Consider the following 27,775-nt stretch of genomic DNA (forward strand, 5'->3'; position numbering starts at 1 on the left):
CTGGCCTTACATACATGCAATTGAGTAGCTTCCTAAAAATATGAAATAATTTTCAGTTTTAAAAACCAGCTTGATGGACGGGGATATTAATATATATAATTACATAAAAGATAAAAACTTTTAGCTATGAGAAAATGGAGAACTGACAAGGACAACTGGAAACTTTTGCCAACCCAGATACTGCGAAATTGAGAGGGAGAAGGTGATGCATTCAAGGAACTGACATAAAGCCTGTGAGAAACCCCTAGGGAGATAGAAGATGTGAAGGTAAACATCAGCAGAGAGCATGAGAGTGCATGGGTCCACACACAGGATAATTCAGGGAAGGGCTTTTGAGTTGTGTTTGCCTTCAGAGAGCGTGGCTTTCTTGGCCAGGATAGCAAGGTGGGAAAACAGCAGCATCACCCCAGTGACAGCCATAGGACCAACGAACAGCAGGATGGCACGCAAGTGCAGAGACAATGGGGACAAGATAACACTAGGCGGGCAGACCAGCTGGTCACTGAAAACCTTCCCACCTCCCCGACCTTCTCAGGTCCTCCCACACCCACTCTGCAGGATAGAAGAGTTATAGTGGAGGAAGGAAGAACTTGGAAAAGAGCAGGGGTGGAAATGGAAAGGAAGAGAGGCTCTCTAAGGTGCAGGGCTGCCTGGCTGGGGTAGCAAAAGGGCTGGGCTCAAGCCTAGATGGTGAAGGCAGAACTTCTCTGCCCTGAGGTCCTTGCCTGCCTTCCCTAAACCCTAGCTAAGACCAGGCTTTAGCTTCCCTCTGTCCATTCCCCTCCCCACAACCTCTAAACAGTGACATACAGAAAGGTGATAGCCCCCACAGGAAATTTATATTCATACATTCAAAAGAAAAATAGCTCGACATTTGGAGAATGCAGTCACTAAAAAATAAAAGCAACAAACCGAACCACCTGTAAGACAGAAAGGAGAATCATGAATAGGAAATAATAAGAATGTCAAATAAATGTAATAGAAATTACAAAAATAAAATGGATTTTTACTCATAACATGAAGGATGGACAAGCAGTTATAAAGAATAACCACTGAGAAATGCTAGATTATGAAAAACGTAAGTATTGAGAAAAAATAATAGCAGCCCTCACTTACTATAGACTTGGCATTGTTCTAAACACTTTACATGAATTAGATCATTTAATCCTCAAAAAGCCAATTCTATAAAGTTGGTATTATCTCCATTCTATAGATAAAGAAACTGAAGGAATTCATGAAGCATTATTATTACCCTGTGCTTTAACAGATAGGTTAAATAGTAGAATACATGTGACAAAAACAAAATAGTAATTTTTTTTTTTTTTTGAGATCTGAGTCTCGCTGTGTTGCCCAGTCTGGAGTGAAATGGCATGATCTCGGCTCACTGCAACCTCTGCCTCCCGGGTTCAAGCAATTCTCCTGCCTCAGCCTCCCAAGTAGTTGGGATTACAGGTGCCCGCCACCACGCCTGGCTTTTTTATTTTTTTTTTGTATTTTTAGTAGAGACTGAGTTTCGCCATGTTGGCCAGGCTGGTCTCGAACTCCTGACCTCAGGTGATCCATCTGCCTTGGCCTCCCAAAGTGCTGGGATTACAGACATGAGCTATCGCACCTGGCCCAAAACAGTGATCTTAAAGATCCGGTTAAAGAAACTGAAAATTCCAACAAACAAGAAAAAGCAAGGTGACGAAGAAAATAGAGGTAGAAGCATCAACACCTGTGATATTAGAAGTCCCTGAAGGAGAAGAAAATAAGATCTTTGAAGAACTAATGGCTGAGAAATTTCCCATTATTAAAGAACAATTGAAGAGCATAGAATGAAAGGGTTCACAGTCTCCCAAACATGATTTCTAAAGAAAAAACACACTTAGTCACATTTCTTTGCGTGACATTTAAGAACATCACAGCCAATAACAACAACAGAAAACCTTCTAAAAGCTTCCATTTAAAAAGAACATATCTCTAAAGGAACAAGAAACAAACCAATATAATCTTCTTTCTCAAAGCATCAACATTAGATTCAAGAAGACAATGAATTAATATTTTCAAAGTATTGTAAGAAAAGAACACTGAGCCTAGATATTTAAATTCATCTAAGTTATTTAATATCACAAAGAAATAAAAATATTCTCAACTATACAAGTTCTCAAGTTTTTATCACAAGAATACTATCTTTCGAAATGTCCTAGGAGGAAGTAATCCAGCGAGAAAAGAAATAAATGCAAGATGTTATTATATAATATGTTGAAATTGAGGTATACAATATCGTAATTTTAATCTTATATACAAAGACACAACCATAAAAGCAACCCAAAAACATTTAAGACTATCCTAATGTAAAAATGTAGACACCAATATGATGATAGGTATGGTGGGAAGGAGGAAGCAGATGGAGGTAAGAATAAGTGGGTAGACAGAAGTTCTGATAAACTTATGCATATTAGAAAGTTAGGAACAATTGGCCGGGCACAGTGGCTCACCCCTGTAATCCCAGCACTTCGGGAGGCTGAGGTAGGCAGATCACTTGAGGTCAGGAGTTCAAGACCAGTCTGGCCAATATGGTGAAACCCTGTCTCTACTAAAAATACAAAAATTAGCTGGACGTGGTGGTGCACGCCTGTAATTCCGCTACTCAGGTGGCTGAGTCACGGGAATCGCTTGAACCTGGCAGGCAGAGGTTGCAGTGAGCCAAGATTGTGCCACGCACTCCAGCCTGAACAACAAAGCAAGACTCTATTTAAAAAAAAAAAAAAGTTAGGGGCAGGGACAATCACCAGCAGGATAAAGATAGAATGTGTAATTCTCAAACGACACTAATGAACTTAAGGAGAAATCACGATTATCTCAATAGTTATAGAGATATTCTGATAAAGTTCAGCACCTATTTATGATATTAAAAAAAACTCAGAAAACTTGGTATTTCCAAAGGATATGTACCAAAAACCTATAGAAAATGTTATCTAGCCAATAGTAGGCTCTGAAATTGAGGCAATAATTAATAGCCTACCAACCAAAAAAAGTCCAGGACCAGATGGATTCACAGCTGAATTCTACCAGAGGTACAAGGAGGAGCTGGTACCATTCCTTCTGAAACTATTCCAATCAATAGAAAAAGAGGGAATCCTCCCTAACTCATTTTATGAGGCCAACATCATCCTGATACCAAAGCCTGGCAGAGACACAACAAAAAAAGAGAATTTTAGACCAATATCCCTGATGAACATCGATGCAAAAATCCTCAATAAAATACTGGCAAACCGGATTCAGCAGCACATCAAAAAGCTTATCCACCATGATCAAGTGGGCTTCATCCCTGGGATGCAAGGCTGGTTCAACATTCGCAAATCAATAAACATAATCCAGCATATAAACAGAACCAAAGACAAGAACCACATCATTATCTCAATAGATGCAGAAAAGGCTTTTGACAAAATTCAACAGCCCTTCATGCTAAAAACGCTCAATAAATTCGGTATTGATGGAACGTACCTCAAAATAATAAGAGCTATTTATGACAAACCCACAGCCAATATCATACTGAATGGGCAAAAACTGGAAAAATTCCCTTTGAAAACTGGCACAAGACAGGGATGCCCTCTCTCACCACTCCTATTCAACATAGTGTTGGAAGTTCTGGCTAGGGCAATCAGGCAAGAGAAAGAAATCCAGGGGATTCAGTTAGGAAAAGAAGAAGTCAAATTGTCCCTGTTTGCAGACGACATGATTTTATATTTAGAAAACCCCATTGTCTCAGCCCAAAATCTCCTTAAGCTGATCAGCAACTTCAGCAAAGTCTCAGGATACAAAATTAATGTGCAAAAATCACAAGCATTCTTATACACCAGTGACAGTCAAACAGAGAGCCAAATCAGGAATGAACTTCCATTCACAATTGCTTCAAAGAGAATAAAATACCTAGGAATCCAACTTACAAGGGATGTAAAGGACCTCTTCAAGGAGAACTACAAACCACTGCTCAGTGAAATCAAAGAGGACACAAACAAATGGAAGAACATACCATGCTCATGGATAGGAAGAATCAATATCGTGAAAATGGCCATACTGCCCAAGGTAATTTATAGATTCAATGCCATCCCCATCAAGCTACCAATGAGCTTCTTCACAGAATTGGAAAAAACTGCTTTAAAGTTCATATGGAACCAAAAAAGAGCCCGCATCTCCAAGACAATCCTAAGTCAAAAGAACAAAGCTGGAGGCATCACGCTACCTGACTTCAAACTATACTACAAGGCTACAGTAACCAAAACAGCATGGTACTGGTACCAAAACAGAGATATAGACCAATGGAACAGAACAGAGTCCTCAGAAATAATACCACATATCTACAGCCATCTGATCTTTGACAAACCTGAGAGAAACAAGAAATGGGGAAAGGATTCCCTATTTAATAAATGGTGCTGGGAAAACTGGCTAGCCATAAGTAGAAAGCTGAAACTGGATCCTTTCCTTACTCCTTATACGAAAATTAATTCAAGATGGATTAGAGACTTAAATGTTAGACCTAATACCATAAAAATCCTAGAGGAAAACCTAGGTAGTACCATTCAGGACATAGGCATGGGCAAAGACTTCATGTCTAAAACACCAAAAGCAACGGCAACAAAAGCCAAAATTGACAAATGGGATCTCATCAAACTAAAGAGCTTCTGCACAGCAAAAGAAACTACCATCAGAGTGAGCAGGCAACCTACAGAATGGGAGAAAATTTTTGCAATCTACTCATCTGACAAAGGGCTAATATCCAGAACCTACAAAGAACTCAAACAAATTTACAAGAAAAAAACAAACAACCCCATCCAAAAGTGGGCAAAGGATATGAACAGACATTTCTCAAAAGAAGACATTCATACAGCCAACAGACACATGAAAAAATGCTCATCATCACTGGCCATCAGAGAAATGCAAATCAAAACCACAATGAGATACCATCTCACACCAGTTAGAATGGCGATCATTCAAAAGTCAGGAAACAACAGGTGCTGGAGAGGATGTGGAGAAATAGGAACACTTTTACACTGTTGGTGGGAGTGTAAACTAGTTCAACCATTATGGAAAACAGTATGGCGATTCCTCAAGGATCTAGAACTAGATGTACCATATGACCCAGCCATCCCATTACTGGGTATATACCCAAAGGATTATAAATTATGCTGCTATAAGGACACATGCACACGTATGTTTATTGCAGCACTATTCACAATAGCAAAGACTTGGAATCAACCCAAATGTCCATCAGTGACAGATTGGATTAAGAAAATGTGGCACATATACACCATGGAATACTATGCAGCCATAAAAAAGGATGAGTTTGTGTCCTTTGTAGGGACATGGATGCAGCTGGAAACCATCATTCTTAGCAAACTATCACAAGAACAGAAAACCAAACACCGCATGTTCTCACTCGTAGGTGGGAACTGAACAATAAGATCACTTGGACTCGGGAAGGGGAACATCACACACCGGGGCCTATCATGGGGAGGGGGGAGGGGGGAGGGATTGCTTTGGGAGTTATACCTGATGTAAATGACGAGTTGATGGGTGCAGCACACCAACATGGCACAAGTATACATATGTAGCAAACCTGCACATTGTGCACATGTACCCTACAACTTGAAGTTTAATAATAATAAATAAATTTAAAAAAAAAAAAAAAAAAAAAAAAGAAAATGTTATCTAGAATACCTTATTTTTAAGACTGAGATTTCTCACTGTCACTACTATCTGACCGTAAAGGGCCTGCATGCCATGCTAAGGAAGGTGAACTTAAGCAGGCATTAAAGAATATTAAGCAAGAGAATGACATAAGCTGATTTGAGGATAAGAAAGATCTCTCCTGTGCACTGTGCAAGATGGGTTAGAAGGGGAAAGACTAATGACATGGGACCACGTAGGGAATTATTCTAATCAGAGAGGTGAGAAAAGATAAGATTCTGAGTGAAGTAATCAAGATGCTGACAAGGTCCCAAGGATTTAAGAGATCTTAGGAGGTGAAATTGAAATGATGTGCTAGTATTTCTGACATTTACATTAGAAAGTGGGTAAGGGAGACCAATCACAATAAACTGAGTTTTTGATTCACATAGTTTTAGTTTGGATGAACTGATGCCATATATAGATATTACAGAACATAGAAAAGCAAGTCCCAGAAAAAAATAGTCTTCTTTGAAATGGTGAAATTGAACTATTTATATAGTATGAAGTGGGAATGTCTAAGAATCCTTTGGATATATTAATTTAGTACTGAGAGCAGTTTGGTCTGAAATTATATGCTTGGAAGTAATCACTAATAGGCATATAAAACAGGAAGAAAATGAGAAGGCCAAATACGGAAATCTACTGATATCAGTTCTTAGAGGGGAAAAATAAGTTAGGGAAAGAACACACAGGCAGATAGGAAAATGAATGGTGTGGCAGAATTCAAGGTAGTAGAGAGTTTTGTTTTGTTTTGTTTTTGAGACAGGGTCTTGCTTTGTCACCCAGGCTGGAGTGCAGTGGTATAATCACAGCTCACTGCAGCCTCAAACTCCTGGGCTCAGGTTATTCTCCCACCTCAGCCTCCCAAGTAGCTGGGACTAACAGGTGCAAACCACTAAGTCTAGCTAACTTTTTGTAGAGACAGGGGCTTCATCATGTTTCCCAGACTAGTCTCGAGCTCCTGGGTTCAAACAATCCTCCCACTTTGGCCTCCCAAAGTGCTTGGATTACTGGCATGAGCCACCGTGCCCAGTCAGTAGAAGGTTTTAAATGTTGCAAAGGGACCAACCAATAAAAGACTGAAATGTAATCACTAGATCTGAATATTTAAAAACCCCCACTAACTTAATGAGAACAGATTCACTTGAATAGTGGAGGCAGAAACTACATTGCATTAGACTTGAGAGGGAAATGGGAAATTAAGAAATGGTGACAACAAGTGAGGCCTAATTCTTCAAGCAACTCTGGTTATAAACCCCAGTATCTTTTGCTGTGCAAAAGCTCTTTAGTTTAATTAGATCCCATTTGTCTGTTTTGGCTTTTGTTGCCATTGCTTTTGGTGTTTTAGTCATGAAGTCTTTGCCCATGCCTACGTCCTGAATGGTATGGCCTAGATTTTCTTCTAGGGCATTAAAAGAAACTACCATCAGAGTGAACAGGCAACCTACAGAACAGGAGAAAAATTTTGCAGTCTACCCATCTGACAAAGGGCTAATACATCCAGAATCTACAAAAAACTTAAACAAATTTACAAGAAAAAAATCAACCCCATCAAAAAGTGGGCAAAGGGTATGAACAGACACTTCTCAAAAGAAGGCATTTATGCAGCCAACAGACACATGAAAAACTGCTCATCATCACTGGTCATCAGAGAAATGCAAATCAAAATCACAGTGAGATATCGTCTCACGTCAGTTAGAGTGATGATCATTAAAAAGTCAGGAAACAACAGATGCTGGAGAGGATGTGGAGAAATAGGAATGCTTTTACATTGTTGGTGGGAGTGTAAATTAGTTCAACCACTGTGGAAGACAGTGTGGCAATTCCTCAAGGATCTAGAACTAGAAATACCATTTGACCCAGCAATTCCATTACTGGGTATATACCCAAAGGATTATAAATCATTCTACTATAAAGACACATGCACACCTATGTTTATTGTGGCACTATTCACAATAGCAAAGACTTGGGGCTAACCCAAATGTCCATCAACGATAGACTGGATTAAGAAAACGTCTGCAGGGAATACTATGCAGCCATAAAAAAGGATGAGTTCATGTCCTTTGCAGGGACACAGATGAAACTGGAAACCATCATTCTCAGCAAACTAACACAAGGACAGAAAACCAAACACCACATGTTCTCACTCATAGGTGGGAATTGAACAATGAGAACACATGGACACAGGGCGGGGAACATCACACCGGGGCTGTCGAGGGGTGGGGGGCTGGGGGAGTGATAGCATTGGGAGAAATGCCCAGTGTAATGATGAGTTGATGGGTGCAGCAAACCAACATGTCACATGTATACCTATGTAATTGGCTGAGTACTCAATAGTCTCCCTTGTTTTGGCATTAGCCAACATCCAAGCATCCTCATATTCACTCTGCAACGAGACCACTTACCACTCCTCAAGCATGTAAATTCAGCTCATACCACTGTGTGAGTAGTTTCTGTTCCACCTAGAGTGACTACTCACTTTCCCTCTTTAGGGTTGCCAGATGTAGCAAGTAAAAATACAGAATGTGCAGTTAAATTTGAAGTTCAGATAAACAATGAATGATTATTTTAGTGTAAGTATCTCAAGCAAAAATCTGTATTTCTCTGGCAATCCTATTCACTTCTTATCAACACAAGTCAATATCTCATCCATTCGTTAATGTCACACTCAAATGTCACCTTCAGCATAAAGTCTTTCCCAATTCCTTCAAAAATGTATTCCTTCCTTCATTCAATTAACAAATATTTACTATGCTAAGTACTAGGGTAGAAACTGTGAAGAAGGAATAGTCTCCATCTCCAAGGATCCTCCAGGCTATAGAAGTAGAGAAGAATGAGTAGACAGTTACTATAAAGAAGTAAGTACAATGTGCCACGTAAGCAAAAAGCAGACATGTACTTTCCTCTGAAAACTTCTTGAAAAAAGAGGCCGCTGGGTGCGGTGGCTCACGCCTGTAATCCCAGCACTTTGGGAGGCTGAGGTGAGCAGATCACCTGGGGTCAGGAGTTCGAGACCAGCCTGGCCAACACCCTGTCTCTACTAAAAATACAAAATTAGCTGGGCCTGGTGGCATGTGCCTGTAGTCCCAGCTACTTGGGAGACTGAGGCAGAAGAATTGCTTGAACCCAGGAGGCAGAGGCTGCAGTGAGCCAAGATCGCGCCACTGCACTCCAGCCTGGGTGAAAGAGTGAAACTCCACCTCAAAACTTAAAAAAGAAAAGAAAAAGAAAAAGGAGGCATGTTACACTCAAAATTTAGAACACAAGAGAAAGTCAATATTTGCTGAATAAATGAAAATCCTTCGAAAATTTCTCAAGATAAATACACTTTACTAAACACAATTTCTTTTTTTGGTAATGACTTCTGGCTTAACTTAACAAAGAAACCATTTAACTAACTTTTTTTAAAAAAGGAAAAGTCTTCAGTGTGATGGAAACGCAATGATAGTGCACTCGACAATCAATTACTTTGGCTAGATTGGATAGATTAAAATAGTATTAGAATTTTCTATACTCTAAAAAAAGAGAAAGAAAGAGAAAAAACTTACCACACGTTGAGCTGCTATCAATGCTGCTAATGTACTTCGCCCTGGCGCTCCGGGGGCACAGAAGGAAACCTGGACTTTGCTGCCCTTGATGGTTATACCATCTGCTGCCTGCTGGACCTCTTCAGCATGCTCCGCAGTGCTATATTCGACCACTGCAAAGCCACCAACGTAATTACCTTCATCCTGTGCAAGCTGATACAATACATTCTATTAAACAGTAATTCTGATCTTTACTTAGAAACATTTATTTACAATATATAATTTTCAAATTCAAGAACAACTGCATTGGAGCATGATACTGGTGGAAATAACGTATTCTTTCTTTATGAAAATGTTTACTAATTGCTGAGATGTACTTCTTCCTGAAGACAGGAAGATAGGAGTCTGTCAAGTTTCTATTCAATTCTTTGATTTCCTTATTTATTTCAACAGTAAAAGCCCAAATGGCAATAGTCTCTACATATTAAGAAACATATAAACTGTTAATTTATAGGAAAATATGAGGACACAATAATTACAGCTTTCCTTAAAAGAAAATCACCAGGTACATGGACAGTGAAACATACTGAACAAATTATTTGACCACACATCAATGGAAAATAAAGTTAGTATTATCAAGAGAAGGTAGGAGGAACATTTCATTTTTATTTCACTATTTTAGGCAGATCCCAGGAATTTAGTCAAGTATACCAAGGCAAACCTTATTTAGGAAAACTGTGTCCCAGGTTTATTAAAAGCAACACACAACTTTTATTCCTGAATGTGCCCTAAATAAACTCCTGCCATGTAGAACTCAATTTATTTCCAGTCACCCACCTGTAAGACCGTAAAGGAAGATACTAAAGTCCTGGATCTGAAAAGACTGGTACAAAGAGCAAAAATAAGAACAAGGTAAGACACTAAAACGTTTCTAGGTTTTGAACACGTCTGAATTATCTTAAATACATTCACGCTATAAAGTGATAAATGACACAAAATTCAGCTTAGTATGTCTTTGAGAAGACACATTTCCAATACTTCTATTTGGGTTTGCCATCTCATAAGCTGATATTACAACTAAATCACTTCTCAGCCCTTCTCAGTTTCTTTTCTCTTGTTTTTGAAGCTTATCTTTCTTCTACTTCCTTGTATATTTAGATCAGATTTCTATCTTTTCCTTCACATTATTTTTTTCCTTTAAAAACTGTCATCAAATATCTTTTCCTACCCAAAGCTTTTGCCAATCACACAGGTAAAGGAAAAACATCTACTTCTTGTAAACATTTCTCTTTCTTTCTTTCTTTCTTTTTTTTTTTTGAGACAGAGTCTGGCTCTGTCGCCCAGGCTGGAGTGCAGTGGCCGGATCTCAGCTCACTGCAAGCTCCGTCTCCCGGGTTCCCGCCATTCTCCTGCCTCAGCCTCCCAAGTAGCTGGGACTACAGGCGCCGCCACCACGCCCAGCTAGTTTTTTTTGTATTTTTTAGTAGAGACGAGGTTTCACCGTGTTAGCCAGGATGGTCTCGATCTCCTGACCTCGTGATCCGCCTGTCTCGGCCTCCCAAAGTGCTGGGATTACAGGCTTGAGCCACCGCGCCCAGCTTGTAAACATTTCTCTAACAACCCTATTCCTTTTATAATCCAAACCAGGTCTTAAAATCAAGTTTGTAAAAGCCATTAATTAATCATTTTGGTCTCTTGACCACAAGGTAAAAGGCTGTGTCTTTAATACAGTCTATGCCAACCTACCATGCAAAAGAGCCTAAAGTTAACAGACCCACTGATAAAGAGCCATCCCAAAGCTGCTTTATTAATCTTTTGAAAACTTTAAAAAGTTTTTTATTATTCTCTTTCATTATAATTATCTTCATGCCGGTATAAATTATGATATTTTAAGTCTTTCAAAAAACAAAATCATTTTAAGTCCACAGCATCAGCAGTTTCAGAGATGGCTATTTCAGTTCAACATGAGAGTCATTCAAACGACACAATGGTCTGACTTGTGATCTAGTTAATTTTCCACTCTTTTGAAGCATTTTAGCAGAAGCTAAATGGTCACTCAAAAAAACAGTAGCAAATACTTTCTATGACATGTAAAGCTATACTAGATAATCTCTAAGGGCTCTTCCAACCCTGGGGTTCACAATTCAAATACAATTAATGATAAATGGCTTTTCTCTTTACATCTGTTTCAAAGGCCTCAAATAAAGGCCACAGGATGACAACATTATAAAACTCTTAGTATTCAAGAAGAACATATCAATAAGCTAATCCTAGAGCTTTTGGAGGCCAAGGCAGGAGGATCACTTGAGCCCAGGAGTTTGAGACCAGCCTGGCAATATAGTGAGACCCAGTCTCTACCAGAAAAAAAAGAAAATTAAAAAATAGTTGGGCATAGTGATGTGGACTTGTAGTCCTAGCTACTTGGGAGGCTGAGATAAGAAGATCGCTTGAACCCAGGAGTGTGGGACTACTGTGGGCCATGATTCCAGCCTGGGCAACAGAGAAAGACCCTGTCTCAAAAAAATTGTTAAAAATATATATTACTGTAAAATTTCACCCATGTGTGGAAGCTTAAAAAGCTGATCTCATAGAAGTATAGTGTAGAATAGTGGATACTAGGGGCTGGGGCGATTTGTGTCGGGGCTTGGGGAGATACTGGTCAAAGGATGCAACGTTTCAGTTGGATAAGAGAAACAGGTTCAAAAGATCTTTTGGACAACATGATGACTACAGTTAATAACAACATATTGTATTCTTGAAAAATGCTACAAGAGTGGATGTTAAGTGTTCTTACCACAAAAATGATAACTATGTGAGGTAATACACATGTTAATTAGGTCGATTTAGCCATTCCACAATGTATATATACTTCAAAACATCATGTTATACATGATAAATACAATTTTAACTGTCAAGTTAAATAATATATACATTTTAATATATTTAATATTAAATATTCAATTATATACATATATAGATAGGTACTCCAACTCCAAAATTTTTACTGCAATACTAGGAAATCAACAAATGTATGATTAAAGAAAAATACAAAGGAGGAGAGGAAACAAGAGAGGTAAGAGGAAAAGGAGCGTGGATGGGAAGGGAGTGCAGTAAAAGGGAAAAGGGAGAAGGAACAAATGGAGAAAAACGAGAGAAACAATTGATCAGTTGCCATCAAAACTGTAAGGAAAAGAGTTATATATAGTATATATATGTATTTATTTATTAGAATGCATTTAATTTTACTATAATAAACTGCTTGAAAAGTCTTGCCAGTGTTATCAGTTTTCAGGATCTTCTCTAGATGTCTAACCTACCGTGACCACATTAAGATAGAACTACACATTCCTTTTAAACTTCATAATACTTTTTTATCCTCCATTATGTCACTCTTCATATAGGATTTGCAATTATTTGCTTACTTGTCCGTCTCTTCTACAAAACTGTCAGGCATTGAGATAGAGTATCTTTCCATTCTCTGCCTTTCCGACACCTGGCGTAGTGTCTGGCACACAGAAGATGGTAAATAGAAGTTGGATAGATGAATGGACTGATGGAAAAATGGAGTGACGAATGGATGGAATGAGGTAAATGAGTAAGCAATGGATTTGCTAAGGCATACTTAACTACAGAACAATATACTTTGGCCCATAAACAGAGGAACTGATTTAAAATTTCGCATGAGATCAAAGTCTTCCCTACAGAATAATGCAGAGTTAAATTATCCATTGTGTTAATCATACAGGCATGATAAATCTGTGAGTGTATGTAGATTAGATACATATGTATATATTTTAAAATATTTCCAATAATCTCTTAAAAATACCTACCTGGCAAAATACAGGTTTATGGACACTGGAAAAAATGTGCAACAGCTCTTCTGAATCCCTGTAGTCACTGGGGAGTTTATCAATACAAAGGCACTTAGAATGAATGAGCTCTGAAGCCAATAGATTAACATCCATCCATTGTGCAAAGAGTGCTGATGCTCCCAACTGTTTACCCAATAGCTCCAATCTAGCCTTTGCAGCAAAGTCCTTTTTCATGTATTCCACAAATCCATAGCCTTTGGAATGGCCAGTAACTTCGCTATAGACCAGAAAACATCTCTCAATATTTCCATAAGCACGAACAAGTTCTTCAAACTCTTCTAATGTAAAAGAAATGGGCAGGTTGGTAATACACAGCAAAGCATCTGTTGGCTGAAGCTGGACTATTAAGTCTTTTCCTCTAAAAGAATATTGATGAAACATCTGAATTGCATTCTGGGCTTGTTCCCCATTCAATAAGGTAACAAAAGCTGGAAGATAACAAAACAAATTAAAGAGTTTTCTAGGCCAGTGTTTTCAAATTGAAAACACAGTAAGAAATACATCTTACTTCTGTGACCTGGTACACATAAACATACATTTTTCTGAAACAAAATTATGAGTTAATACCCCTACTATATGTAATGCATTGTGATATTTTTTATTCTATTTCACTGTGTTTTTTAATGCTGACACCTCCATTAAACTAACTTCATCAATAGTAACCCAAAATAGAAAGTACAGGGATTATATTAGGAGTTTCACTAATCCTAATAATATATTAGGAGTTTCACTCCTAATCTGACAATATTCTGGGGGGTTTTTGGTAATCTTTTCTAATCGCACACATATTTGATCTCCTCCCACCTAAAAACCTGTGATATAAAATTTTATGAAGGCTTTATATAAAACTTCACTGAAATAAAAATGAAATTACAAAATCTTTCTTTCTTCCTAGAAAGGGTTCTAAAAGACCCTATTTGACAGCAAGGACCTGAAAAAATGAAGGTACAGCAAAAACATCAAAATGTATAAAGGAGGCCATTTCTTTCTCCAATTTATGTATTTCCTTAATATCAGATTAGATTGATATAACACACAGACACTTATAATTTGGTACACTTTTGATGAATAATATAAAATGAAAAGATTACAGGATTCTGATCTTAAGACAAGATCTTGAATATTCATAAAACAATAAATATAATCTGTCCTATCTAATGAAGTTGTTACAGCATCAAGCAACAAAAGCATATGACAATTTATATAACTGGAAACATAATACAAATATAACATTCTAGGTCGAAGAAATATTATGTACATTCATATCTGGTAAAATTACATTTTAACCATATCAATGTGTTTACCTTTTGTAATAAAAGAATATAAAAGGTTTTGAGCAATTTTATAGGAAAAGTTTAAAGCCCCCATTAAAAAAATACATAGCAATCCACAAATTACAAATAAATTGCTCTCTACAAGTTCTTCCCCCTCTCCCTCTGAAATATATAGTGAAGTTACTTCCATATGAACATCTAATTTACCCAAATTCAATTAGAACTGCATGACAATATGTTGTATACAGCAAATATGGATATAGCAAGAGACAGAGATGTAATTTAAGTAGCATGGGCAATTCTGCCTGTCATTTCACTCAACTGCCCTACCCTCAATTGGTCTTAGTGCCATGCGGCTCTCAGAGTAACAGTATCTCACCATACTGAGTGTGATGCTAACATTTAAAGAAACACATTTTTTATTTAACACATGCCCCACATGCAAGAAAACTATTGCCAAAGGAACAGCTAACTGTTCCAACATCTCTTTTCCAAAAAATGAGAAAAAAATGGCTTTACTGCCCTTATTGAGAGACTATCTCTTAGTTTCTAACAACCTTTTTTAAAAGGCTTGATTTTGATTCTATGTCTTTTCGCCTTATGCTGACATAAAATACCATTTAATTCTGTTTCCCTAAAACAAATAAACGAGCCAACAACAGTTTGTAAATACTGGTTATGTTCCCATATCAGCCCATAAAATCTCAGGTCATATTTAATTTGAATTCTCAGGGCATTTGAACCTATAAATCATTCCCTTTCTACTTTTTTTTTTTTTTTTTTTTTTTTTTTTTTTGAGACAGAGTCTGACTCTGTTGCCCAGGCTGGAGTGCAGTGGTGCCGATCTCAGCTCACCACAACCTCTGCCTCCCAAGTTCAAGCCATTCTCCTGCCTCAGCCTCCCAAGCATCTGGGACTATAGGGCCTGCCACCATGCCTGGCTAATTTTTGTATTTTTAGTAGAGATGAGGTTGCGCCATGTTGGTCAAGCTGGTCTCGAACTCCTGACCTCAAGTGATCCACCAACCTCAACCTCCCAAAGTGCTGGGATTATAGGCCTGAGCCACTGCACTAGGCCTTTCTTAACTTTCCATCTTGATGTACTCTTTCTTGATTCACCTTATAACTATCCAAGCTCTTTTCTCTATTTCCTTTGCTAGCTCTCTGTCCTCCACTCACACCTGTAAGGTAGTACTCCTTGGGGCGCCTTCCTGGCAGAGTCACATACAGTAACACCTGTGTGGCCACATGTTACTCAATGTGTGGCTGCTGAATATCTTTTTTCTCACTCTACACCCTCTTCCTCTGGGGGCAATCATGCCCATTCCCATGTATTCTGTATCATGTGCCAGATACCAAGTTTGGCACTGGAAATGTTTTGGTGAACAGAACAGGTAAGATCCCTTTCAACACAGAGCTCACAATCTAATAGGGGAAGCCAGATGTTTAAGAGTTACAAATGTGGTGTCACCAAAGGGGCAGTATGAGGGGCTATGAAAGCAATGAGCAAAATAACCTCATCTGAGGACTTGCAAAAGGCCTCCTATACCATTATAACCCCCAAACCCATGTTTCTAACCTTTAGCGCCACATACATCTTCATATTGACTCCCAAACATAACTCACAATTCTCATCCTCTCTCTGCCAAAAAACAAAAACAAAAACAAAACAATTAGGAAAAGACGAAGTCAAATTGTCTCTGTTTGCAGATGACATGATTGTATATTTAGAAAACCCCATCGTCTCAGCCCAGAATCTCCTTAAGCTGATAAGAAACTTCAGCAGTCTCAGAATACAAAATCAATGTGCAAAAATCACAAGCATTCCTAAACACCAATAACAGACTAACAGAGAGCCAAATCATGAGGAAACTCCCATTCACAATTGCTACAAATAGAATAAAATATCTAGGAATCCAACTTACAAGGGATGTGAAGGACCTCTTCAAGGAGAACTACAAACCACTGCTCAAGGAAATAAGAGGGGACACAAAGAAATGGAAAAACATTCCATGCTCATGGATAGGAAGAATCAACATCGTAAAAATGGCCATACTGCCCAAAGTAATTTATAGATTCAATACTATCCCCATCAAACTACCATTGACTTTCTTCACAGAATTGGAAAAAACTACTTTAAATTTCACATGGAACCAAAAAAGAGCCCACACAGCCAAGACAATCCTAAGCAAAAAGAACAAAGCTGGAAACATATGCTACCTGACTTCAAACTACACTACAAGGCTACAGTAGCCAAAACAGCATGGTACTGGTACCAAAACAGATATATAGACCAATGGAACAGAACAGAGGCCTCAGAAATAACACTACACATCTACAACCATTTGATCTTTGACAAACCTGCCAAAACAAGTGATGGGGAAAGCATTCCCGATTCAAGAAAGGGTGTTGGGAAAACTGGCTAGCCATATGCAGAAAGCTGAAACTGGATCCCTTTCTTACACCTTATACAAAAATTAACTCAAGGTGGATTAAAGATTTAAACGTAAGACCTAAAACCATAAAAAGCCTAGAAGAAAACATAGGCAATACCATTCAGGACATAGGTATGGGCAAAGACTTCACGACTAAAACAACAAAAGCAATGGCAACAAAAGCCAAAATGGACAAATAGGATCTAATTAAACTAAAGAGCTTCTGCACAGCAAAAGAAACTATCAGCAGAGTGAACAGGCAACCTACAGAATGGGAGAAAATTTTTGCAATCTATCCACCTGACAAAGGACTAATATCTAGAATCTACAAAGAACTTAAACAAACTTACAAGAAAAAACCCAACCCCATCAAAAAGTGGGCAAAGGATATGAACAGACGCTTCTCAAAAGAAGATATTTATGCAGCCAACAAACATGAAAAAATGCTCATCATCACTGGTCATCAGAGAAATGCAAATCAAAACCACAGTGAGATACCATCTCACGCCAGTTAAAATGGCAATCATTAAAAAGTCAGGAAACAACAAATGCTAGAGAGGATTTGGAGAAATAAGAACACTTTTACACTGTTGGTGGGAGTGTAAATTCATTCAACCATTGTGGAAGACAGTGTGGCTAATTCCTCAAGGATCTAGAACTAGAAATACCATTTGACCCAGCAATCCCATTACTGGGTATATACCCAAAGGATTATAAATCATTCTACTATAAAGACGCATGTGCACGTATGTTTACTGCAGCACTATTTACAATAGCAAGGACTTGGATCCAACCTAAATGTCCATCAATGATAGACTGAATAAAGAAAATGTGGCACATACACACTATGGAATACTATGCAGTCATAAAAAAGGATGAGTTCATGTCCTTTGCAGGGACATGGATGAAGCTGGAAACCATCATTCTCAGCAAACTAACACAAGAACAGAAAAGCAAACACTGCATGTTCTCACTCATAAGTGGGAGGTGAACAATGAGAACACATGGACACAGAGAGGGGCACATCATACAACGGGGCCTGTCAGGGAGTGTGGTGTGGGGAGGGAGAGCATTAGGAGAAATATCTGATGTAGATGACAGGTTGATGGGTGCAGCAAACCACCATGGCACACGTATACCTATGTAACAAACCTGCACGTTCTGCACATGTACCCCAGAACTTAAAGTATAATTTAAAGAAATCCTAATACTTCTCATTTTCCTTTATTCCCTATTTTAGCTGGTCACACAACACTCACAAATCAGAAACCTGGGAATTAACCTAAACTTTGTCTCCCTCATTTCCCATATAAAAGGAATCCTCAAATTCCACTCGTCTAATGGGTCTTGAATCCATTTCCCTTTCTTCATTCCTCTAGCTTTTCCTTTTTTTAATCCTTTCTCCACAGTGACAATAAAGTGATCTCTAAAAAACAGAAGTTTAATTGTGCCTGTTTACCACCTTAAATGCAAAGGTTTGCTATTACTCACAGAAAAAGCCAAGTGCCAGGTTGTTAATCACGCTCTACAATGCCCATTATATCTAACTCCAGCCTCGTTAACTGCCATACTTCCTCCCTTCCACAATAGCTCTTTATTCTCCAAGAACACTGAAATATTTGCAGCTCCCTGTAGAGATCCAGTTATTTCAGGTATCCATATATCACACATTTAATTCCCCTGCCTATAACATCATTCCCCATACCTTAGAATACCTGGAACCTTTTAGCTGATCTTCAAATTCAGTCTATGCATTACTCCATGATGATCTCCAGGAAGCCTTCCCAGGTCCTCTCTTAGAGTTAACCATTCCTTATTTTTTTATACCTTTCTATCTTGAACATTGCTCGGATTATTGCATAGATCACATCACATCATAATCTATTTGCTTAGATGCCTGCTACCCTACTAAACTGTGAGCTCCCTAAATTACTAATGAATGTATTCCACCAACTATCTTAGTACATGACGTATGGTAGAAGTTTTGCGTCAGATGAATGAATAAATAAATGCATATATAAATCAACTAAATTTAAAACTGAAAATCTCTTTTTCCTTTTCTTAGGTATCTGCATTTGCTCAACTCAGGTTTTATGGAAGAATTTAAATAACATAATGAAATAAATTTAAAAGTTCAGGCAGTAAGGAAAGGAGGTCACATTTTCTGTTCTATAGCTTCTTCCATGTTTTTCCGAGACCACAAATTCTCTAAAAAAATAAATAAATAAAAAAATTCACACACTGGTTCTCATGGAAATGGTAGATGTCACTCTACAGAAAAAAGGCTGGAAGGGAATTTGGGATTAATTATATTATTATTTTCCCTGTGAAATTTAAATATCCCACAATTGGTCCCAATTCTTTTAAAAGTCATTGCGTGGTCTACTATTTAGTTTATTATTGGGTCCAATTTGAAGGCAAGCATGTGCCAAAACTTTTTCCCCTAATGTATCCTATTTTACTGTAATATTTTCCTCATATCTACCACAGAAATCTCTGGTTGCAAGGTTATAGTTTAGAACTGTAACCATCTTTTATCAATTGAGTTATTAATTATACATGCTTCCACAAACACCATAAGTCCCAAAATCCAAGGCAAAATCATTTAATACAATTAATGATTTCTGTGTTGTGTGATTTTAACTGGTGATTTAAGGTTTACAGTATATATCTTTAACTTATCACAGTCAACTGTCAAATGGTATCACACCACTTCATGTACTGTATAACAGACTGAAAACAGTGCAATCCCGTTTCCCCTCTCCCAGCCTTTGTATTATTGCCGTTATATATTTTATTTCTACATGTGTTACAAATCTCACGATGTAATATTATTATTTTTGCTTTTAACAGTCAATTATACTTTAAAGATATTTTAATATTAAGAAAAAAGTCTTTACCCACATAATGACCATATCAGGTATTCATTATTTTGTTGGGTAGGTGCAAATTTCCATTTATAATTTTCTTCCTGCTTGTGGAACTTCCTTAAGTATTTCTTACAGTGCAAGTCTAATGGAGATGATTCTTTTAGCTTTTGTATGACTGAAAAACATCTCTATTTCATCACTGTTTCTGAAAGATATTTTCAATAGGTAAAGAATTCTATGCTGACCTGTTGTTGTTTTTTTTCTTTTGGTAAAGAATGAAAAGATGTTACCCTACAGTCTTCTCGCTTGTGTTGTTTCCAAGATCTATGATCATCTTAATCTTTGTCCTACTAAATGTATTAATGATGTATACTTTTTTTCTGGCTACTTTTAAGATACTCTATCACTAACTGTAAGCAATTTGATTACAACATACCCTGTAGTTTTCTTCATGCTTTTGTACTTGAAGTTGGTTGAGCTCTGTGGATTTCCGGGATTAGAATTTTCATCAAAATTTGAAAACTTTTCAGTCACTAATTCTTTAATTTTTTTTTTAACTATTCCTACCCCCAGGGACTCTAATTGTTCTTGAAGCTGTCCCACAGTTCACTGATACTCTGTTCATGTTTTACAGTCTTTTTTCTCTCTGTGTTTCAATTTGGATCATTTATATCATTGTTTTCAAGTTCACTAATTTTTTCTTCCACAACATCTATTCTGCCATTAATCCTATCCAGTGTATTTCATGTCAGATGTTGTAATTTTCATCTCCAGATGTTTGATTTGGATATTTTATATCTTCCATGTCTCTGTTTACCATGTTCAATCTTACTATAACTTCTTATACATATGGAAGACTATTATAAAAACTGGTTTAATGTCCATTTTTATTAATTCATCTGTGTCGATTCTAGACCAGTTTTGATTGATTTTTGTTAGGTTTTCCTGCTTCTTCATCATGTCTGCTACTTTTTTATTGGATGTCTGACATTGTAAATTTTATTTTGTTGGGTGTCAGATGTTTTGGACACATATAAATATTCTCGAGTTTTGTTCCAGGATACGGTTAAGTTATGAGGAAGCACTCTGATCCGTTCTGGTCTTGTTTTTAACTTTCGTTAGGTAGGACAAGAGCATCATTGTCTCGAGTTAATTTTTCCCATTCCTGAGACAAAAACTTTTTGATTATTCCTTCTGATGCCCCATGAATTATGAGGTTTATCATCCTGACTACTGGGAATAGCACTATTCCTGGCTCTGTGTAAGCTGTGAAGGCTGTTACCTCTAATCCCGTTGTCAATATCTAGTAACACTGAAATTGTGCACACCTATGACTCAGAGCTTCAGTTACATAGAAAGAGTTGAAATGTATATTAGTAGTCAACTAAAGGGCTATTCATTGCATCACTGTTTGAAATACTGAGAAAGGTAAAGCTTCCTGAATGCCAATCAGTAACAAATACATTAACTGTAATAAATTCACATGATAATTATACGTAGTAGCTTAAATCAGTGAACCTGAGTTATATATATCAATGTGGAAAGATCTGAAAAACAACATTGAGCTAACTCGAAAAAAAGGCAAGTTTGCTAAATGAAATATATATTAGAATACCATGTATGAAAAAGCTTAAAACAGAGACTACCATTATTTATATATAGGTACATACGGTAAAATTACAGGTTAGTCAAGATACTGTGGTAACAAACTTCCGCGCAACACAATCTCAATGGCATAACAAAACAAAAGGCTTTCATCTGATTCATGCTGCATATCCCATGCTGAAGGTAAGGAAGGAAGGACATTTTGCTCATTATAGTCACTCTGAGACCTAGGTTGAAAAAGGTTCTGTTACCTTCCCCAATTACTTTAGCATAGGGAAGTGTGAGCAGGAAATCACATGCAGGTTCTGAAATCTTTCACCTGGAAGGGATACATGTCATTTCCACTCTCACTTCATTCATCGACAAGCAAATTACAAGTCCACTCTCAACTTCAAAGTGGCACAGGTAAGTACTATCTTACCTTGTGCTCAGAAGAAAAAGAACAAGAATTTGTGAACAGCTTTAATGACTATCACAATATAATTGCATAAATTGGAAAATATGCACCAAATTCATAAGTGCTGGCCCCTAGACAAGGAGGCTGGGAAGGAATGGAATCAGAATAGTAGAAAGTGAATTTCAATTTTTTTTTAATCTCAAGAAATTCAACAGATCTACATGAGGGCTCTAGCTATGTATATACTTTGTAAAGACAAAATATTACCATTTGATAATTTGGGAGTGGATGTGTACATAGTGATTATATTATCCTCCATACTTTATTTTTACTGTCTTAAAAGGATGCTTTTAAACAGCTGCATATTACATGCACAAAAAGGAAATAATCTAGTCTTTTAATCTCACAGATACAAAACTAATACCCAGAAAACCTAAGTGAGTTTCTCAATTTCCCCAGCTAAAGGTCAAGTCATACAATCTATTCACTATGTCAGTAATATACAATTAAAACCAAGGAACTTTGAGCCTATGAAGAACATTCAGTGTAATAGAACATTCATTGTAACAATTCATAAGTCTCTAGTAACACTATATTCATTTATGTAATTAATATTTAGGATACCAATATTACCTTCAGAAAACAGATTGTGTGGGTTACATTTGCATGATTTAAGACTTAAAAATTCCATGATTAGCTTAAATATGAAAAGCGCCAAGCTTTTTTGTTCTATGAGTATATGGAGAATCAAAATGAAATTAGATACTTAAAATAGAAACCCTACCTGTTCGTTTATTTCTGTCCACATAACAATACTTTAAGTCATAGTCTTTCAACAAGTCATGAACTTCCTGAAAGAGAAAAAAACACGAATTCAATAAACACCCAAATGCAGTTACTAGATTATCTAGCTCTATTAGCCTACCACCACTACCACCACCATTACCACCACCATGTCCTATGTAAAAAAAAAAAAATTATTTCATGGATCCCCATTACTTACTTAAATTACAGGTATTCCAGGTTCACCAGACATCCTACACATAGCCCACAATCCTGCTCAAATGGAAGATTCACTCTCTCATGAGTATACCATGCACTGTTCTCCTTCTACTCACACTTATTCCTTGACGTAGCACAAGGTAAACATGTCACTAAATTTCCCTAACTTTGCCTGAAATCACATGCATGTTTATGAAATCTCAGCTCAAATGTTCTTTCATGAAATTGATTCTGATAATTTTCCACAGAATGTGACCTCTCCCTCCTTTATGCTAACAATGGTCATAACTTTATGTATGCCTCTCTGGAGTAAATAAGTATTATATTTATTTCCATTTCTGCATGCTACATATACAGCTTTTAACAAGTAATACACCCATAGATGCTTAGAGTACAAACATGTAGAAAAAATAAATTGTAAAGATATAAAAATATAATAGATTGTAAACCTTAACTCAGAGATCCCTGGATATGAAAAAACCAACTACTAAGGCATAGCAAGCAGTTCCATTTATTTCCCCTTGGCTCCCCAAGATGTTTAAACTGGTTTATGGTTCATTCTGCTTCTATTACTAACATAGCCTAAACTTTTTTTTCTGATAGCACAACCTCTATCCACTTGGGTGCCTAAAAGAGTAGATTTCCTTTATTTCCCTAATCCTGTTAAACTGACAGTACTTAGGAACAGAAACTGGATTTTACATATTTATATATTACCTGCATTGCTTTGCATATGGTAGGCACTCAAACACACATTAGAGTGAATATAATTGTTTTGCTGTTAAATCAATAGGTGGCCCTGAAACATTTTACTCATAACACATAGCAGATGCAGTCACAATATATTCAAAGGAACTGGACCCTCACACAGGTAGACATTCTGACTCCAGATCGGAGTTACAGCCAACCTGTTCTATATTGCAAATGAATATGCTAAACAGACACAGGTGCTACTATGTTAAGCATGTAACCGAAAATGCTCAATTCAATAATAATCTTATTATTGCTATTATTATAGTTATCATTTGTTTAGCTTTTACAAGGTATCAGGCACTTAACTCACTTTTATTAAAAATCAGGAAAAACAGAGTAAAGTTGCCAAGGATGTACAGCTAGTAACTTGCTGAGAGGAGATTCACTCTATCCGTCTGGCTCCAAGGATGACACTCAACCTCTAGGTCATATTGACTTACTTGCTCCAGCATTAACTTTAAAAACAGTACACTATCATTAACAGTTATAAAAGCAATACCACGAGTGCCCTAATAAGTAATCATATAAGTAATGTAGAAATGGATAAATACGAAGACAGTTAGAAGTTGAAAAATATTCTCCCTTTTAACCCAACACAAGAGGAAAAAAAGAGTGATATGCTAGGCAAAGTATAAAAACAAAGCTGAGTGAAAAAAGATAATCCTCTATGATATGAAAGATAAAGTTGATAATTTAGTATTCTTTATTACCAACCAGTATTAGAAATTTTTAAAAATACATACACTTACCAATTTTGTAAAATAGTGCTTGGTGAATCATATGGTACTATGCTCAATTACAAAGATTAGTTCACATATTACTATGGTAATTTTTATCTTGCAAGCTTCAACATTTTCTTGAACTTACAAAAACATCTACTGTACTCTTTATTAAGAAAACATCACTGTCTCAATAGCATAACATATGCTTCTTGCCAATCAACTAATTCAATACTTTATATAGAAGGTGACACGGTTTTTTTTGAAGGGATCCAGTGTGTGCTTTTAGTTGCACAGAATCTTATCTCTCATTTCACTGGTTAACAGCCATCAAATGCTAGATAAAGAAAACATGATACTGCTCTTCACATTATCAAGTATCTGTAAACAAATGGCACTTTATGTTACTCATTCAGCTAAGAGAATTACCTAAAAGAGCTTAAGTATTCAAAAGTGCATTTTGCAACTTAGAAATTTTATGTTGAAAACACCCATATTTCTACTCATAGCTCTTCTATGTATCAGATGTGGGATACAGAGTTTGCCAACTGGGAAACCTTACAAAGCTTCCTACAAAGAAAAACCCAATTATTTTTCTCCATGCCCTGGTTGCTTTGACCCAGGCAAAAGTGGGTCATCCCTCAATTTGTGCCTTGGTAAGTTGGCCAAATTAAAAACTTAAAACCTGAAAGAGAGTCCCAATAACCATTTGCCAAAATAATTCTATGCTCCATCACACATAACTAAAAAGACTAAAATTAGAGCCTCCCTATACTAACCTAGCTTTATAACATTTCCACTAACTTACTGATTTTAAGGAATGAAGTAGCACCTTTGATGAAAACACTTCGTCATCTGACTGCCAATGTCAAGTTAATAAAAATTGGTATTAGAGAGCTTTAGTAACCTATTTCCACACCAGATTCAGTATCACCTGCTGCAGTTAAGTGACAAGTTTTGCACATATGAAATGCTTTCTAGAGAGACGATCAATAGCTTCCACGGCAAAGCAGTCAGTCAACGACCTCATCACCCCACCCTCAACAAAAAAGTTAACCATTGTTCCAGCTGATCTAGACTTCTTCGATGAAGCATGGCCTTAGTTATAAACCTGAATTACATTGTCTTCTAAGCCCTTCACAGACTTAGTTTCAGTTTTTAAAAAAATGTGTTAAGAAATGTTTTCATAGATTAAAGCACACTACTTTTAAATTTCAGTGCTTTGGACTGAAAATGGAAGCACATGTTTTTGTTCATTTTCTAATTTTTATGTAATTTGATAAAATGAAAAGATGAAACACCAAACATCTATTATTAGTAGTAATAAACAAAATAAATACCCAGAAACTCACTACCAAACTTGACTAGAACACTGACAACACCTGCATCCACCTCTGCATTCCTTCACCATCCCATTCCTCCACCTTCCTCCTTACACGCAGGTCTCTATCTGTACATAGGCATGTGGCCCCAAACATTATATTGTTTTGTATTACTCACTTTTGAGCTTTATACAAATGGTATTATGCTATTTTTAATCTTCTGTGCCTTGATTCTTAGACTCAATATTATGTTTCTAAAATTCGCTCATTCCACGTGGCCATCATTCATTTATTCACTGCTGTTTGCTATGCCATTCTGTGACTATAGTATAATTTATGTATCCATTTTACTATGACTGATTATTTGGTTTGTTTCCAGGTTGTTGTTCACTGTTTGTATTTTTTAAAAACTACCGTAACATTCCTGTAAATTTCCCTCATTCCCTGGCATTCATGTGCAAGAGCTCCTCAAGGAGAGAAACTCCTGTGGTGTACGTATGCAAATGATCAACTTTATAAGGAGGTGCCAACTTGTTTGCCAGAATGATGTACCAGTGTACAGTCCCATCAACAGTAGATAAAAGTCCTGCTGATCCACTCCTTTCAATGCTTGGTGTTAACTGACTTGTGTCAATTTAATGGATATAAAATTGTGTCTCATTGTGTTCTTAATTTCCATTACATGATTAATAAATAATGTAGGGCATTGTGATTATTAGTTTTATGTGTCAATTTAGCTACAGTGTCCAGTTATTTAATCAAACACTAATCTAGGTGTTGCTATGAAGGTATTTTGTACATGTGGTTAATATCTATAATCAGTTGACTTGAGCAATGGAGATTACCTTGGGGAGAGGAGGACTTCATCCAATCAGTTGAAGGCCTTATGAGCAACAAGTGAAGTTTCCTGGAGAAGTTCTGCCTCAAGACTACAGCATCAACAGCTGCCTGGGTTTCCAGCCTGCTGGCATCCCCTACAGATTTTGGACTTGCCAGCCCCCACAGCCTTGTGAACCAAATCCTTAAAATAATATATTCTGAATTCTCACCTTTTGTTGTTAACTGTATTGTGAATGTATTCTCCTACAGTGTGATCAGTCATTGTGTTTATTTGTGTGATTTTTGGTGAAGAGAAGTTTTCATTTTAATAATATCAAATTTATCAATCTTTTTCCTTAAAATGTAGGCTTTTTGTGCCATAAGAAGTCTTTTCCTAAACAAGGTCATAAAGGGATCTTATTTTGTGTTTCAATCATTCTAAATTTTTTCCTTTTACATTTCAGCTTTTAGTGAGTTTGGAGTTCATTTTTATGTGCTGTAAGTTTTTTTTTTTTTCCCTTTTCCCATATGAGAAAACAGTTTTATATTTTTCCCATATGGGTAATCAACTGTTATGACACCATAATTGTATTATCCATCCTTTCCTCAATGAGCTGCAAGGCCGTCTCTCTCATATATCAAGTTCCAAGACATACATGGATATTTTTGTCTCTTGCTTCTGGTTCCATTGGACATTTTGTCTATTCTGTGCTAATATTACACTGTCCTAAAAAAAGCTTTATAAATATTGATATCTGACAAAACAAATCCTTTTTTATTGCTGTACAATATTCATTTTGGAATATATGACAATTTAACTCATCTCCTATTGATGGAAATTTGAACTATTTCTAGTTCGGGGCTATCAAGAATGAACTGGGAGTATAATTGCTGAGTAGAATATACTAAGGAGTAGAATTGCTAAATTACATAGTAGAGGTGGGGGTGTGTGTGTGTTTGTGTGTGTGTGTTTTGGAGATGGAGTTTCACTCCTGTCGTCCAGGCTGGAGTGCAATGGCGTGATCTCAGCTCACCGCAACCTCCACCTCCTGGGTTCAAGTGATTCTCCAGCCTCAACCTCCAGAGTAGCTAGGATTACAGGTGCCCATTGCCATGCCCAGCTAATTTTTATATTTTTAGTAGAGACAGGGTTTCTCCATGTTGGCCAGGCTGGTCTTGAACTCCTGACCTCAGGTGATCTGCCTGCCTCAGCCTCCCAAAGTGTTGGGATTACAGGTATCAGCCACCACATCCGGCTGGTATATGTTTATCCTTAAGAGAAACTGCCAGTTTTCCAACAATTTGTAACTAATTTGCACACTTAATGGCAGAATATGAGTGCCAACTGCTCTACTTTCTAGCAAACACCTGGTCTTGCCTGTCTTTTAAAGTTGGCCATTCTGGTGAGAGTGGTGTATTCCAACAATAACCTTAATTTGTATTGCTTTGATTTATAATTATATTA

At 37.0% G+C, this 27,775-nt stretch overlaps 1 protein-coding gene across 3 annotated transcripts in view; it reads right to left on the reverse strand.

The window, feature by feature from the left end:
- RAVER2 (ribonucleoprotein, PTB binding 2) overlaps positions 1–27,775 on the reverse strand; it is an 88,978-nt gene that overhangs the window by 43,609 nt on the left and 17,594 nt on the right. For all 3 annotated transcript variants that reach the window (XR_494255.3, XM_007978450.3, XM_007978451.3), the window contains exons 2-4: positions 22,480–22,546; positions 13,073–13,542; positions 9,264–9,455 (exon numbers count right to left, since the gene is read on the reverse strand). Coding sequence is in view for 2 of the 3 variants with exons in the window: in XM_007978450.3 (XP_007976641.1) it covers positions 9,264–9,455; positions 13,073–13,542; positions 22,480–22,546 (729 nt within the window). In the remaining variant the exon portion in view is untranslated. The remainder of the gene's footprint in view (positions 1–9,263; positions 9,456–13,072; positions 13,543–22,479; positions 22,547–27,775) is intronic.

Source organism: Chlorocebus sabaeus, chromosome 20 (assembly GCF_047675955.1).
Source record: "Chlorocebus sabaeus isolate Y175 chromosome 20, mChlSab1.0.hap1, whole genome shotgun sequence".
In the NCBI taxonomy this organism is placed as follows: domain Eukaryota; kingdom Metazoa; phylum Chordata; class Mammalia; order Primates; family Cercopithecidae; genus Chlorocebus; species Chlorocebus sabaeus.